This window comes from Podarcis gaigeae, assembly GCF_964106915.1.
Source record: "Podarcis gaigeae genome assembly, chromosome: 7".
NCBI classification, from domain to species: Eukaryota; Metazoa; Chordata; class Lepidosauria; order Squamata; family Lacertidae; genus Podarcis; species Podarcis gaigeae.
In genome coordinates, this window is record NC_139683.1 from 65,428,876 (window position 1) to 65,446,033 (window position 17,158).

The window sequence follows — 17,158 nt, forward strand, 5'->3', positions numbered from 1 at the left end:
AGTTGCTAAGAAAAACGAGCAGTCCTTAATAGCTAAAAGGCAGATTTTAATGCTCATTTAAGTGTAAAAACCCCGAAAGGTTAAGATACAGCCAAACTGTTGACATGAGAAGCATGTTACAACTTTGGTGCAATAACAGGAAGAAATTTGATTCCCTTTCTCTCCCCCATACCAGATGAAGCTGATTAAAGTGGACTTATCGTCCTGTCCGCCCCATGGGTAGGAACAGCAAAGAAACTGCTGCTTATCAATTATTATTTATTGAATTTCTACACTGCTCTATACCCATAGATCTCAGGGTGGTTCAGTAACAACTGGCAACATTTCATAGAAGAAACTTTTCCACCACTCGGTTAAATTCGTCTGCAAAGCGTAGGTGCAAATTATGTTTTCCTTCTGGCATCAAATGCAACCTGAAACAAAAAAACACACAAAAAAACACTGGATAAATTCCAGGTGTACAGGAAACACGGCAAGCATTTATTACTTAAACCTACACTCTGCCCAAGTGCATGCAAGAAGCCAGCTTGCTAGAAAGATTTGTATTTTCATATTTGGAATTGATATCTCAAAGCATCTGTGTCATAATTTATGGACATTCATGGAGGTGTCTGACTTTGAGCATGCTATAATTATTTCCCAGTCCATGCTCATCTTTTTCAAATGGACATGTCTAATATAAAAAAGTCTCTATGAAAAGAAGCAACATAATCTGCAGGACATGACTGCAGAGGAGTCATATCATAGCAAAGTGTTATGAGCTGCTGTGGCCATTTCAACATTCAAAGCAAGCACTGAATTGTCAGGCTTAAGTGCCTGTCCGACGTGGGCAAATTTGGAAACAAGTTTCAGTGAAACTTAAGCTCGCAGTCTTCGTTGTCTTGCTATCTCTACAAAATTACTGGATTTTAAAAAATAATCCCTTAAGGATTGTTTTAGCAAGGTGGTTCATTTGAACTCTGACAACATCACTGCGCTATTCAATGCAGAGCATTCAAGACAGCTATTTTGTAGCTGCTACAGTATAGATTGCCCCCATTGTACCATGTTCCATTAAAGACTTGCAGCATTTAGAGTTTTGAAACTGTTGCTAACAGTTTCTAACTTCCTAATGCCAGTGTCTAATTTTGGAAGCAGGTCCTTGAGTTTTCATCTCAAGTTACTGACCCCAGACGCTTTGCTGAATTGCGGAAAATTGCGAAATGAATTTTGTGCTGGTTTGTTCAAGTTGCTCTTTCTACTTGCGTTCACAAATTGCATCTACTGTGCACAAATCTTTCCTATGGGATGGATCTGTCTGCTTGTGAGTATTTCTACAATATTGTGGCTGGAAGCATTCTTTCCAATGATTGCAGAAGCCTGCAAAGTGGCCTGAGCAACTGAAGAAGCTTTTTAATCTGTTCACATAATTTTTAGCTTTAGTTTCTCCTGCCCACCTCCCCGAGAAAAACAGACTTACTGTGAACCCTTGATATGCTTGTGAAGATATTCAGGGTGAAAGCGTGGAACCAAGGGATCTTTTTCTCCGTGGATTATTAACGTTGGGCAGTGAATATGAGGCAGCAAAGACTGACAGATACTGCCTGGGGATGGGAAGTGGAAAAAAATGTCAAGATAATTTCCTTATTTATTTACTTTGAAATGGTAATATGCTTCACTGGGGAAATGTGATGCTAACACCACCTCCTTCCTCCTTGCAAAGGAAGTGAAATAGTTGATTCTTCTGGCTGCAAAAAAAATGGTTTAGGAGAAACTGGATCAGCAACAGGGATTATAATGGGAGCAATTCCATGAGTGCCAGTCTCTCTGATTCAGACAAAATTGCCAGGGTTTTCTTCCCCCTTCTCTCAGCATCTAGTTCTGAATTCTTAAGACAACCTGATATTTCTACTTAAAAATATGTGTCAGAATTTTATTCTGCTTTTGTGGGCAGTTTGCTTTTATTCCTCATCACAAGTGTCGGCACTTATAAATCTTGAGTTAAATATGTCGACTCAGCTAATGCAGGCAGGATGTTTTGTGTTCTGCACACACAAAATAAATTAGGTTCCAAATAACCCAATTTACTGAGTTCTGTGACCTATACGGCACCCTGATACCATATACAGGTTTACAAAGAAAGGACAACATTACAGGAGTTTAAGGCCTGGGAACACTGAGAAAGTGTCATCAGAAATTAAACAGTGGCTAATAATCTGAGTAGCCCTAATCTCCTGATCTGCATTGCTGGGGTGTGTGTGTTAGACTATGGTGAAGGTGGAAATCTGTTAGTGGGGTGGGTGTGGGTCTTAATGGAAAGCATTAAGTGGTAGCCGGCAGAAAGGCCAGAAATGGTGTCAGGTTTGCAGATTCCCCAAAGGAACCAATTCTCACATCCTTTGGCTAGGCCAGCCTGGAACTGGTACAGCAAAATTTTTATTTCCCCCTCTTCTCTCCTGGTTGTCAGAACCTGGGATGCGGTGGCTGATATGCCACTCTACTTCTCGCCAGCTGGAACTGGGATAGTAATAATGCAGCTCTAGGTCTACCCAGAAGTCAGTCTCACTGAGTTCATTGTGGGCTGCTCCCAGAATATGTGGGTAGGAGATTGCAGCCATCCCATTCTGTGCCCTCCAAGTGATTCAACCGCTTTGTCCTTGATGTACTGAACAGCCATTAGCATTCAGAAAGCTTTTTTAAAAAAACAACTTTGTTTTTTAAAAAAGCTCCTTGAAATTAGCCTCGAACGATGATTGCTTTTTTAAACTAAGACTGGCAATGATTGACTTAAGCAGAGAAGGGTAAGCAGGGAATGTTAATTTTTTTTCTGAAAGGTGGAGTAGAAAAGCAGAAATACCTTGTGTGCAATTAGGCAGCGTGTCATTTCCCCTGCGAGACGTTCCAACAGGCTTGCTTACTTAGAAAAGCAGAACCACGAGCAAAATGTACGGATCTGGCTAGCATGACGGTTATTTCAAGGTTGCAGAACTGTTCAAATGGCAGTTCCTCATTTGCAGGTGGATTGCCAATCCAAATCTACACACACACACCCCTGCAATTCCTACTCTCAGTGGCTCAGAAGCTTCTTCCGCCTTGCAGGTAGCATGGTGCTTTTCCAACCAACTGCTACCAGTAAAAAACAAATTCCATATGACAAGGAAGGTACAATGACAGCTGGAGAAACAGTCTGCACTTGAAAAGTTTATCCCATGGCAGCCCTGTGTCAAAAGGTAGAAGGTAAAGGACCCCTGGATGGTTAAGTCCAGTCAAAGGAGACTATGGGGTCCAGTGCTCATCTCATTTTCAGCCCAAGGGAGCCGGTGTTTGCCCACAGACAGCTTTCCGGGTCATGTGGCCAGCAGGACTAAACCACCACTGGTGTAATGGGACACCAGGATGAAAGCCAGAGCAGCTCACAGAAACGCCGTTTACCTTCCCGTACATATTTATCTACTTGCACTGACGTGCTTTCGAACTGCTCGGTTGGCAGGAGCAGGGACCAAGAAACGGGAGCTCACCCCGTCGCGGGGATTCAAACTGCCGACCTTTCGATCGGCAAGCCCAAGAGGCTCGGGGGTTTAGACAACAGTGCCGCCCACATCCCAAAGGAACACAGAATTGTGAGGGGAAGTTCATTCATAGCTGCTAAAGGGAGCGCCTCAGCTCTGATCTAAATACAGCGGTACCTCGGGTTAAGTACTTAATTCATTCCGGAGTTCCGTTCTTAACCTGAAACTGTTCTTAACCTGAAGCACCACTTTAGCTAATGGGGACTCCTGCTGCTGCCGTGCCACCGGAGCACGATTTCTGTTCTCATCCTGAAGCAAAGTTCTTAACCCGAGGTACTATTTCTGGGTTAGCAGAGTCTGTAACCTGAAGCATATGTAACCTGAAGCGTAGTCACTTGGTGGAACGCAGCTATAATCTATGGGAGGAGTTCAATGTCTGCTGAGGTGAATCAGTACAAACATTTCAGCTCTGACAGGACATTCTGCCCACTCCTCAGTGCCGCTCTGGGGTTTTTCCTGACCCTGCAAGCCAATTTGGGAATTGGGATCATGAGGGAAGAGAAGGCAAGCCTCCATTGTGCTAATGGAAGTCCTTGTGTAGCCTTCCGCTAATGGAAGGAATTAGTTAAATCTGACCCATTGTAATAATTGTTATTTTTAAATGATTGCATTTGTATCCCACCTTTTCCCTCTAATCTCACAAAGTCAACGTTAATTTTTAAATGCTGGCAGACTCCTGGGAAGAAAGTTTGTGGATAAAGATGATTCTGAGATACAACGATGGACAATAGTGAAGTGAAATGCAACAAAACAGGGCGGAGACCTAAAGCTTATCATTGCTGGCCTCTCTATCTCTTTTTAGCTGCAGATTTCTTACCATTTGGCTTTTGTGCAAACTGGGAGATTCCATCCACCCAGGCTGCGCAGGTTTTGCTAAAGTAATCATGGCCATACATTTCTTCCATTGGCTGCCTGGCTCTTTCACTCCATTTTGAAACATCACGGATAGCTGCGGACAAGGGAATGAAATAATAATAATAATTTATTATTTATACCCCACCCATCTGGCTGAGTTTCCCCAGGCACTCTGGGCGGCTCCCAATCAAATGTTAAAAACAGTACAGCATTAAATATTAAAAACTTTCCTAAACAGGGCTGCCTTCAGATGTCTTTTAAAGATAGGATAACTGCTTATTTCCTTCACATCTGAAGGGAGGGTACTCCACAGGGTAGGCGCCACTACCGAGAAGGCCCTCTGTCTGATTCCCTGTAACCTCACTTCTCGCAATGAGGAAACCGCCAGAAGGCCCTTGGCGCTGGATCTCAGTGTGGATGGGGGTGGAGATGCTCCTTCAGGTATACAGGACCGAGGCCATTTAGGGCTTTAAAGGTCAGCGCCAACACTTTGAATTGTGCTCAGAAATGTACTGGGAGCCAATGCAGATCTCTCAGGACCGGTGTTATGTGGTCCCGGCGGCCAGTCCCAGTCACCATTCAAGCTGCCGCATTCTGGATTAATTGCAGTTTCCGGGTCACCTTCAAAAGTAGCCCCATGTAGAGTGCATTGCAGTAGTCCAAGCGGGAGATAACTAGAGCATGCACCACTCTGGTGAGACAGTCCGCGGGCAGGTAGGGTCTCAGCCTGCATACCAGATGGAGCTGGTAGACAGCCGCCCTGGATGCAGAATTGACCTGCGCCTCCATGGACAGCTGTGAGTCCAAAATGACTCCCAGGCTGCGCACCTGGTCCTTCAGGGGCACAGTTACCCCATTCAGGACCAGAGAGTCCTCCACACCAGCCCGCCCCCTGTCCCCCAAAAACAGTACTTCTGTCTTGTCAGGATTCAACCTCAATCTGTTAGCCGCCATCCATCCTCCAACCGCCTCCAGGCGGAAATGTGTATATTAAAAGAAGTATCAAAATCCTGTCTTATTATGGGGGAGTGGGCAACCTTTTGCAGCCTAAGGGCCTCAATGCCCTTCCATGGCTAACTTTTCAGAGCTTCATGCCAGCAATGGGCAGGGTCAATGCAAATTGATTCACACAATCCAGCTCCATTCTAGTATTTTGAGAGAGAGTGAGAACTTCTACTCACTTTCTCCAGATAATTTTAATACATATTTATTATGCCCCCATTACTCACCTTTTTTTCTAGGCCTAAAAGGCACCAAACACCATAACCTTTCCCCAGAATGGACTGGATTTAGCCCCACTCCTAATCATTTTGACTGCACTTTTTCCAACTCTACTGTATCCTATCTTCACTTCAGTAACTAGAACGGTACACAGTATTCCAAGGCTGTCTGCACTATGGTGGGTATAAAGGCATTGGTAACAGCATTTTCAATCTCTTTTGCGAACAGCACTTAGGATCAGCATTTAAACTGAGCTTTCCCTCACATCCTTCAATCCCTTTCTTGGTCAGTAACTGATAGCTCGGGCCCCACCAGTATATAATGTAGGGTTGGTAAAAATCCAGACATAAATAGTTATTGAGATTTTGGGGGGCATTCACCCAATAGCCACCACAGTGTCTGCTGCTGCCAAGCCCAAACCACTCATGGCTGCAGCAGAACACGAGCTGCGCTAGAGCTTGAATCAGAGCCACCCGTGTTTTTATTTTTTAAATCCCAGACATTTGCTTTAAATTTAAAACGTAAATTTCCCTCCAGGTGGCCATGTACACTCCCCCAATAGAGGACATGTCCTGGAATTTCTGGACGTATGGCGTAATGTGAAGTTAGGATATTTTGTTCCACAGTATTTCACTTGACCCTTTCTCTGAGCTGCACTTGGCATTTTCTCATCCATTCATCCATTTGGGATAAATACAGTTCGAGCTCTTTGCAATCCTTTTTTTTTTTTTGTCTTTACTACCCCAAATAATTGGATGTCATTAGCATATTGGCTGCCTCACTGCTCAGCTTGGTCGTTTATGAATAAGCTAAAAGCACCAGCAACAATACAGCAGTATCCTAAGATCTCATCTCACTGCTAGAAGCTCTCACATTTAAGTTTTTACAGAGTTTTTTTTTCATGTAGCAGCAAAATGTGCAAATGTTTAGTTTTAAATTGAATTCTTTTTCTGCAGGGTTGTTAATTATAGCAGCTCCCTGCCCCCCCCCCATTTCTGTTCAAGAGCAATTCAACTGTTCCTTAAAACAATTTATTCTCCTTTTTGTAACCACAATCCATGATATTTGATTCAAGAAGGCTTTTAATTCTATTTGCTGCTTATTCAACTGGTGCAAAGCAATATTTTTCTGATTTATCGTTAACTATTTAATGGGAAAACAGCAAGTATTGTAGGGAGCTGAAAAGGTGGATAATCCATTTTCTCCTCACATATATTATGAGTACAGTGGGAAAAGATTTTCGTATAATAGACCATTATAATATTTTCAGTGTAATGCATTTTTATTATATTGGAGCATTAAGTTTCACATCTAGTAAACAAGCCTCCTTTCTGACAGCTACGAATATAGTTGAATCGTGAATTCTTCAAGCTTACATTACTTCAATTTTTGAAATGTTTATGGTTGTTTAGAAAAGAAAATTAAAGAAAAACTTCAACGTACCCTTTCTACATTCATCTGATACATACCATTGTAAAGTTTCACGTCCTCCTCTGAAACGCTGGGATTGGCTCCCCAAACCACCATTTTGTGGATAAGAGTTGGATTCTTTGCAGCAGCAATGAGTGCTGTTATTCCACCGTCACTCCATCCCAGCAAGGAGAACTTCTTAAACTTCAGTGCCTTGTTTAGTAGAGGGAAACAAACTGGAAATAACTGATTTTTACATCTGGATGGCTTTACCTGAAGACACAAGTCTCTTCAGAAGCAACCCTTCCCCACCGAAATCAAGGGAATTTACAAGTGGTGGGAGTTTGGCTATGTTGCACCTACTTAATTTCACCTATGGTACTGGAGGTTTGCTAGATTAGGGGCTGCTACCTTGTGGCCCTTCAGATGTTGATGGTCTTGAGCACCCACCAGCTCAGCCAGAATGGCCAATGGTCAGGAAAGATGGGAGTTGTAGTCCAGCAATATCTGGAGGGTCACAGATTAGCCACTCCCGTACTGTATCCTGACAACCTACAAGTAGGGTAGGCAGCTCCCTTCTTCCAGATCATCTAAAGCAGTGTTTCCCAAACTTGAGCTCCAGCTGTTTTCGGACTACAATGCCTACCATCCCTGACTGCTGGTCCTGCTAGATAAGGATGATGGGAGCTGTAGACATGTCCTAAGGTGAAAGACTTCTGGGGAAAGATTTATAATGAGTTGAAAAAAATGTTGAAAAATACATTTATTAAGAAACTAGAAGCCTTTCTGCTTGGAATAATAGGATTGGAACTTCCCAGAAAAGATGTTAGACTGTTTTTGTATGTCACTATAGCGGCAAGACTTTTATTAGCCAAAAATTGGAACTCGCAAGAGATACCAACAATAGAAGAACGGCAGATGAAGATGTTAGACTTTTTGGAGCTGGCTGACCTGACTGGAAGAATCTGCGACCAGAAAGAAGAGGAGATACATGAGGATTGGAAGAAATTTAAAGAATATTTAGCTAAATATTGTAATATAAGATAAATAGAAAATTCTTGGAAGTAATAAATAGGCTTAGGGGTAGAATAAGAATTTGTGGTACTAAATATTAATGACTAGAATATTAATAAAAGAGAAGAAGATAGTAAATGAAAGTTAATTTTATTAGAAATATGATTTTGGAGAACTGTTACACAGGTGATACAATGAAATTCAGTTAGAGGGGATATGAGGAAGTCAGTTATCAATGTAACAAGAATTAGATTTGAAGAAACAAATTTTCTTTGTGTTTAGTTTATTGTGTGGTAATGTGTTTATTTATTTATTTTATTTTTGTCATATATGTGGAAAATCAATAAAAAAATGGGGGGGGGGAAGGATGATGGGAGCTATAGTCCAAAACAGCTGGAGAGCCAAATTTGGGAAACCGTGATCTAATGTAATATCCAAACCTTTGTAAAATTAAAATAGAGTAGGGATGACAGCCATCCCCTTGTGCTTTGAGTGAGAGTAGCCCATACATCTTGCCTCATAGGGTGCCAATCTTGATAGATGCTTCTGCGAAGCACAGAGAGGCTGCCACTTCAGTTATGATGGTTGGTGCCAAACCATGATGGTAGGTGTGTATGAAGGCTACTAGAACATCCTCTGAGGGTTCATTGTCACATGCTAGGGCAAGAACTATGCTCATTCTGGAGGTGGAGGGGAGATTAATTGGGTCACCAGATTGTAGAGCTAAAATTATTTGCCTTAACCATTTAGGCCAACCCATTTGGTCCTCATTTTCTCTCTTCTCAATCCTCTTTGTGTTTCTCCAGGTGTTTTTCTCCAGAAGTAAGCCTGGCTGTTAAGAGCTATGAGAGAAAAAGATTCGGCACCCCCTACCATGTACCCCTTTAAGTTGTTTCCTTCAATTACATGCAAATGAACCAAAAGTTTTAGTGGCATGCAGTTTGGGTGTGAATACCTTACACTTGTTTTTGTGTTTGAATAGGCTATATGGTGAGTTTTTTAAAAAAGGAATTAAGCTAAATAGTCTTTGAAAGGAATAGGTTGCTAAAGTAAAAAATGAGGCAGAGGTATCCTGCAACAGAGGTAAAGGTAAAGGTAAAGGGACCCCTGACCATTAGGTCCAGTCGTGACTGACTCTGGGGTTGCGGCACTCATCTCTCTTTATTGGCCGAGGGAGCCGGCGTACAGCTTCCGGGTCATGTGGCCAGCATGACTAAGCCACTTCTGGCAAACCAGAGCAGCGCATGGAAACGCCATTTACCTTCCCGCAGGAGCGGTACCTATTGATCTATTTGCACTTTGACATGCTTTCGAACTGCTAGGTGGGCAGGAGCAGGGACTGAGCAATGGGAGCTCACCCCGTCGTGGGGATTCAAACCGCCGGACTTCTGTTCGGCAAGTCCGAGGCTCTGTGGTTTAACCCACAGCGCCACCCGCGTCCCTGCAACAGAGGTATCCTGCTACTAAACAGTTAATCATTTTCATAGTTTCTGAGCCACAAACTCTGAGGCTCAAAAAAATAAAAATTTTGCTTGCTGTGTTTACTCCCACAACTAACATTCTACAATCCCAGGGAAGGAACACTTCAGTTCTCCAAAGAGTGTTCCTTAGAACAGTGTTTCCCAACCTTGTGCCTCCAGCTGTTTTTGGACTACAATTCCCACCATCCCTTGCCACTGAACTTGCTAGTCAGGGATGATGGGAGGTGTAGTTCAAAAACAGCTGGAGGCACAAGGTTGGGAAACACTGCCTTAGAAGGACAAATTTACCTGCATCAAGTCCACAGCATCTTTTGCATCTCTTTCAAAAAAATCTTCAGGGAAATCTCGAAGTGGGGGGATTGACTTTCCATACCCGCGAGGATCCCAGGCTACTAGTGTGAATTGCTGCTTGTTCATCGACTTCAGCTGTGGTCCAAAATCGGTCTGGCCACTCCCTACAAAAAATAGGTGAAATAATTGCACCAAATCAGACAATCGTTATGCCCAGGGCTGTTTTCAGCCGGAACTCAGTTCCAGCACCTCTCAGGTGGGCGCCATTGCCATTATAAGAGAACAATGATGAGTTCTGGCACCTCTTTTTCCAGAAAAATAGCACTGGTATGCACATTTTAAGTTTAAAAGGAAACTGCCTTATGGGTACCACCCAATAAACCAACTTTGTGTCTTTCTTTCTCTGCTCAATCTGTCATAATATCCTACAACTACTGACCACAGTCACAGATACTCTCTTACAATGATGAGCAATTGGAAATTAAGCCCCAACAGCTATATTTACAGTGGTACTCTGGTTACGAACTTAATTTGTTCCGGAGGTCCGTTCTTAATCCGAAACCGTTCTTAACCTGAGGTACCACTTTAGCTAATGGGGCCTCCTGCTGCTGCTGTGCCACCAGAGCGTGATTTCTGTTCTCATCCTGAAGCAAAGTTCTTAACCCGAGGCACTACTTCTGGGTTAGCGGAGTCTGTAACCCAAAGTGTTTGTAACCCGAAGTGTTTGTAACCCGAGGTGTTTGTAATCCGAGGTACCACTGTACTTAATATCTATGCCCCATATGCTTACAATCAATGGTATGAGGACACCTTTTGACCAGGGAAATGTCGTCCAATGCACCAGACTTGTTCTAAGAATTGTTCTTGGTTACACTGTAGTGTCTTGGTGCAAGAGAGGTCAGGACTCATTTGACAGTTGCGGAGAAGGGGGAAAGTCAACAGGTGTAGCTTGCGTGATAACTCTCATCACCAAACCACATGGTGGGATATGTGCATAAGAACATAAGAAGAGCCCAATGGCCCATCACAGCCAACATCTTGTTCTCATATGGGGCAATCAGATGCCCATGGGATGCTCACATTGAGGACCCAAGTACAAGAGGCCTCTCCCCTCCTGTGGTTCTCAGCACAGAAGCCTTAGGGTCTCTAACTGTGGGGGCAGAGCAATAGCTTTCATGACTAAGGTAAAGGTAAAGGGACCCCTGACCATTAGGTCCAATCGTGACCAACTCTGGGGTTACGGCACTCATCTTGCTTTATTGGCCGAGAGAGCCGGCATTTGTCTGCAGACAGCTTCCGGGTCATGCAGCCAGAATAACTAAGCCACTTCTGGCGAATCAGAGCAGCACATGGAAACACCGTTTACCTTCCTGCCCGGTACCTATTTATCTACTTGCACTTTGATGTGCTTTCGAACTGCTAGGTTGGCAGGAGCAGGGACTGAGCAACGGGAGCTCATCCCGTCGCAGGGATTCAAACCGCCGACCTTCTGATCGGCAAGTCCGAGGCTCTGTGGTTTAACCCACAGTGCCACCTTAGCTTTGGGTCCTTAGCTTTCATGACTAACAACCATCAAAAGCCTTCTCTTCTATGCCTTTGTCTAACCCTCTCTATGTTGAAATAAGAGATGAGGCAATAGCTTTTGCGGAGAATTGAAAGCAGCTTGGAATTAAGGGGTGCTGCTCCTCACCTGCACACCTGTCATCCTCTTTTCACCTTTGGCATCCTTGAAAACACCTGTTTGACCAGAGGCAAGGAAAACGTCTCTACACCCAGGCAAGCAATGCCTCTTTCAAATCCAGTTCTAGTTCTACATTCTTAAAAACTGCATATTTGGCCTAAATAGGTAAACAAACAGTGGGACGCAGGTGGCGCTGTGGGTTAAAGCCTCAGCGCCTAGGACTTGCCGATCGAAAGGTCGGCGGTTCGAATCCCTGCGGCGGGGTGCGCTCCCGCTGCTCGGTCCCAGTGCTTGCCAACCTAGCTGTTCGAAAGCACCTCCGGGTGCAAGTAGATAAATAGGGACCGCTTACCAGCGGGAAGGTAAACGGCGTTTCCGTGTGCGGCTCTGGCTCGCCAGAGCAGCGATGTCACGCTGGCCACGATGTCACGCTGGCCACGTGACCCGGAAGTGTCTCTGGACAGCGCTGGCCCCTGGCCTCTTGAGTGAGATGGGCGCACAACCCCAGAGTCTGTCAAGACTGGCCCGTACGGGCAGGGGTACCTTTACCTTTTTAGGTAAACAAACATGTAGAAGTCCGTGAACACTCCTGAATTAAATAAGTGGCACAGAAGGCGCCTTATATCTTAGCTACAAAATGGATTACTTCTGTATGATGTCTATGCTCAATCTCCACTGTCTAAGGCAGGATGACTGTGAATCAAAAGTGGGGAAAGTTGTACTTGGGTCCAGCTGGTCTGGGTGACCACTGTGAGAAAAAGTTGGTGGACTGAGTTGTTCTTAGCTCCTTACAAGATTTTTAAAAAATCATTGCCACTCTATAAGAGTGTGAATGGTATGAGTAAGCCTGGTTCTTGTGTATATATGTCTTATCGAGGAAAAGAACATCACCGAGAAAGACCACAAACATAAGACAAAGACCAAAGATGTAAGACAAAAAGATCCAAACCTAACATTCCAGGGAGAAGCAGTACAGCATGGCTTCCACTTCCCGTTTGCTGATAATGTAGATGGACGCCATTCACTTCGACTTTAGCTGAGGTTACTGAAGTGCTAGAGGAAATATTAGCCCCCCCAAAAAAACAAATAACATTTTAGCTTTTTAACACCTGAATTGGAGGATCAGACTGCCCAGTCTTACTGTTAAGACTGATGCTGTTAGTGAAAGAAGGATAATGTGCGGTTGTTTGCACTTTAGGTACGGAAGGAATTTTTTGTCCTGTGTGATAGGAGTGAAGTTGCCAAAAATTAGAAAAACAGAATTGTGCTCTGAGGCTGTTCTTTTAGCAGACTGTGAAAGATTTACTCAGTGTTTTGCCAGCTTTTGAAGGAGGATGGGCCTTCAGCTGCTGGGAATTAAACAAATGAAGCATCCTCCCGTATGGAAACTCAGGGTGCTGCTATCCAGCAAAATGGTTCTGTAAGTACAAGGATTTTTCTTTGTGCAGTGGACTCCCCTCTCCTTTCTTTGTGCATCCCCCCCAAATCTGCTTCAGAGGGGGTCAGAGGAGAACTCCAGAACAGATTTAACTGCTGGGATTGTTGACTTAAAATCTGGGTACAGTGGATTCTCAGGTTGCAAATGTGATCCGTGCGAGAGGCACGTTCGCAGCCTGCAGCATTTGCAACCCACAACCCCCGCGTCTGCGCACGCGCGGGTCAGGATTCGGTGCTTCTGCACATGCGCAAGCGCTGAAACCTGGAAGTAACCCGTTCTGGTACTTCCGATTTCGGCCCGGTGTGCAACCCGAAATCGCACAACCCGAGGTATGACTTTACTCTACAAAAGATGAGGAACAGCAGTGCGTTACTGCGACATTTGTAAACCAAATCCTTCAGCCTCATTTGATCTGAGTTTAAAACATCGCTCCCAGGGTTCTGTCAGGCTCCCCTGACAGATAAATGTTGGACTCCAACTCTCCTGTTCTGGAGTCATACTTCTTTAAGGAATGGAACCCAGAATGCATAATATTCTCCTGAGCTTCCAATAAGATGCTCAGCATGGCCTTGCTTCCCCCAATTCCCTTCTTTTAGTCAGTATCTGCTGTTTTGCTTCTATGTAGCTGGAAACCAATCTGTTGAGTTAATGACTAACAAAGGCACAAAAAGATAATGGATCCACTAATCTAGACATTGGTCTGGGGAGCGGGGAAGTGTGATACCAGCAACTGATCCAGCTTTATGTGTTTATTTGGGAAGGAAAACCGAATCGCAGGGTTGCAACAATTGCAATACTGCAAGCTCACAGCTCTCGTTCAGTTACTTATGGTGCATATGGTGCTTGCTTATAATCAAATTTTGGGAAGGATTCCTGTTCTTCTCCCACTGTGCTATTTCAAATGTGCAACTGTGCTGTTTTCAAATGGTACTTTCTAGATGTCCCGTGATCATGTGATAAAAGCAGCCGTGCACTGGGCGCGGCCAGGATTTATGTTAGGGGGTGCAGAACCGAGCTATCGGCAAGTATTTTTTTATTTATTCATGGCTAGGAGTTATTTCTCTTTGTTTTCCGATGTATTTCTTATCTAACAAACAAACAAATATTAATATAAAATTAAATTAAATTTAAAAATCATTTCGGTGTGGCGCGAGCAAATCTTTATGCAGAAAGTGTGGCCCAGAGAAAAAAAGTTTGGGAACCACTGGGCTGCGCGCAATGCTCTCTAACATTCCACGTTAGACACGCACGCGTCTCCTCCCCGTCCTTAACGTTCTGCCCACCGTCCCGGGGCCGTCGGAAGCCACCGACTGCGCGCGCGCGCGCGCGCACAATCCCTCCCCCGCCTTCCCGTCTCTAAGTCGCTGAGGCTGCAGAGCCTCCCCCGCCTCGTCTGTCCGCCCCGTCTCAACAGGGAATTTACCCGTAGGAAGCAGCCGGCGCCTGGGAGACCCGCAGCGTCGCTCCCCACTGCGCGGAGCGGGAGAGCTGCGAGAGAAGGCGCCGCAGCAACAGCCCTCCGCTTCCCGGCCGAGCCATGGCCCTTTCTGGTTCTGCAGCGCGGTGGCTCCGCCTTCGCCTTCCCAAGGGAAGCACCGGGGACCGAGCGGCGGATCCTCGAAGGGTTAACAGGCGCCGATTTCACAACCAAGCTCAGGCCGGGCAGGAGAAGCAGGGCCGGCCCTATCGTTATTAGGCAGGCTGAGGCGACCCATTTGGCGTGCGGAGGGTTTTGGTTTAGTTTTGGCTTTTAATCAGACCTACAAGCTAAGCAATTTCCAAAAAAATTAAAGGAAAAAAATAGATTTTGTTATGTGCAAATGGCTTAGATACCTATTAGGTCCATAAATTACCATATAGCATATATAGCATATAGGGACGCGGGTGGCACTGTGGGTTAAACCACAGAGCCTAAGACTTGCCGATCACAAGGTCGGCAGTTCGAATCCCTGCGACGGGGTGAGCTCCCGTTGCTCGGTCCCTGCTCCTGCCAGCCTAGCAGTTTGAAAGCGCGTCAAAGTGCAAGTAGATAAATAGGTACCGCTCCAGCGGGAAGGTAAACGGCGTTTCCATGCGCTGCTCTGGTTTGCCAGAAGCGGCTTAGTCACACTGGCCACATGACCCGGAAGCTGTATGCCGGCTCCCTCAGCCAATAAAGCGAGATCAGTGCCGCAACCCTTTAGGTCCATAAATTACCATATAGCATATATTCAACACAAGAAACATGGACAACCTCTTGTTGACAGAGGACAGCTGGACATATAAAGGGCCCCATTACCTTCAGTAGCTTAGGGCCTCATCAAATCTAAATCCGGCCCTGATTTAAATTGTTTCGTTTATGCCCCCCCCACTTTTTTTTATCCCTTTCATTTTTTTAATCCGATTCTTTGTTCCTGCATTGCAGGGGGTTGGACTAGATGACCCTTGCGGTACCCCATCCCGACTATAATTCTGATTCTAATTGCAATTGAAGGCCAGCGTGTGGAGTGTTGGAGGGGTAGTACCTCTGGTGGTGGTGGGGAAACACATCATGCTCCTTTTGGTCCCCCCCCCCCACCTTGCACTTTGCTCTCACCCGTCGCTCCTGACATGCGAAAGCAGCCGCACCCCAGGAAGGGTTTTGACTGGCTGGCTAAACCAGGGGAGGGTAGCCGATGATGGGGTTCAAACCCTTGGTGAGATAGGGACTTCCCCTGCATGTGAAAAGAAAAGCTTGGAAAAAGAGATTAGCTAGATTCGGGGTGGGGGGAGAGAACTCATTGGGGGCTGTGTCAGCCAGGACAAGTTGAATGGAGCCTCAATGTTCAGGTGCAGTTTATCACAATACAGTGGTACGTCAGGTTAAGTACTTAATTCATTCTGGAGGTCCGTTCTTCACCTGAAACTGTTCTTAACCTGAAGCACCACTTTATCTAATGGGGCCTCCCGCTGCCGCCGCCCCACCACCCCACGATTTCTGTTCTCATCCTGAAGCAAAGTTCTTAACCTGAGGTACTACTCCTGGGTTAGCGGAGTCTGTAACCTGAAGCTTCTGTAACCCAAGGTACCATTGTATAGTGGTACCTCTGGATGCGAACGGGATCCGTTCCGGAGCCCCATTCGCATCCTGAGTAGAACGTAAGAGGCGTCTGCGCATGCACGGGTCACGTTTTGCCACTTCTGCACATGTGCGTGATGTCATTTTGAGCGTCTGCGCATGCGCGAGCAGCAGAACCTGGAAGTAACGTGTTCCATTACTTCTGGGTCGCCGCGGAGCGTAACCTGAAAACGCTCAACTTGAAGCATATTTAACCCCAGGTATGACTGTGTGAGAGGCGTGCTAGAGGACTGGTTCCCCGGATACTGTTGGAAAGGGCATGCTCAACTTCCTGCACGTTATCCAGTGGAGCTCTTTATATTTATGTCTTCATTGCATTCCTAGGCCTCCTTTTCTCCAAGGGGCACAAGGCGATCCTTCCCACTTCCTAGCAACCCTGCGAGTAGCCCAAGCTCGCTCAGTCTACTTCTTGGCTGAGTGGAAATTTGAATCTGGGTCTCCACAGCCCTGGTCTGGCACCCTAGGCTGGCCTCAACCAGAGCCAGGGCTTTTTCGGCTGTGGCCCCAATCTGGTGGAACGCTCTGTCACAAGAGACTAGGGCCCTGCGGGACTTGACATCTTTCCACAGGGCCTGTAAGACAGAGCTGTTCCGCCAGGCCTTTGGCCAAGGGACAGTCTGACCCCCTCCTTCTGTAATCCTCATAGAACTCTAGCCCAATGGTTGCCATTAATTTGATTCTGAATTGATTTGAGAATGTATTTTAATTAATTGATTGTGATTTTATGTAAACTGTGCTGTTTTTATTGTTGTTAGCCGCTCTGAGCCCAGCTTTGGCTGGGGAGGGCAGGATATAAATAATAATAATAATAATAATAATAATAATAATAATTATTATTATTATTATTATTATTATTATTATTATTATTAACTACCACACTAACTTGTTCTTACAATTTGTTAACTGTGCTAATGATGATAATAACATTTTTATACCCTGTTTTCTACAAAAATACACAGGGCAGCTTTCACAAAGTCTACACAACACAAAATAAGTCATGCTGATACATTTTAAGAGGCAAAATGAAACCTAAAAATGAAACAAACTAGCACATGAAACCAACAGCAGCTAAAAACAAGGAGCAGTTCTAAAAAAACAGTTTCCAGTAAATAATAATTCTCC

The 17,158-nt window shown here is 45.0% G+C and overlaps 1 protein-coding gene across 1 annotated transcript; it reads right to left on the reverse strand.

The window, feature by feature from the left end:
* Positions 1 to 25: 25 nt before the first annotated feature.
* Positions 26 to 14,531, reverse strand: BPHL (biphenyl hydrolase like). The gene is made up of 7 exons (XM_083747427.1): positions 14,363 to 14,531; positions 12,451 to 12,554; positions 9,818 to 9,984; positions 7,094 to 7,247; positions 4,366 to 4,497; positions 1,460 to 1,583; positions 26 to 413 (listed from the first exon to the last, which is right to left on the reverse strand). The coding sequence occupies exons 1-7, from the start codon at positions 14,476 to 14,478 to the stop codon at positions 326 to 328; spliced, it is 885 nt and encodes a 294-aa protein (XP_083603553.1). The 5' UTR covers positions 14,479 to 14,531; the 3' UTR covers positions 26 to 325.
* Positions 14,532 to 17,158: the final 2,627 nt, after the last annotated feature.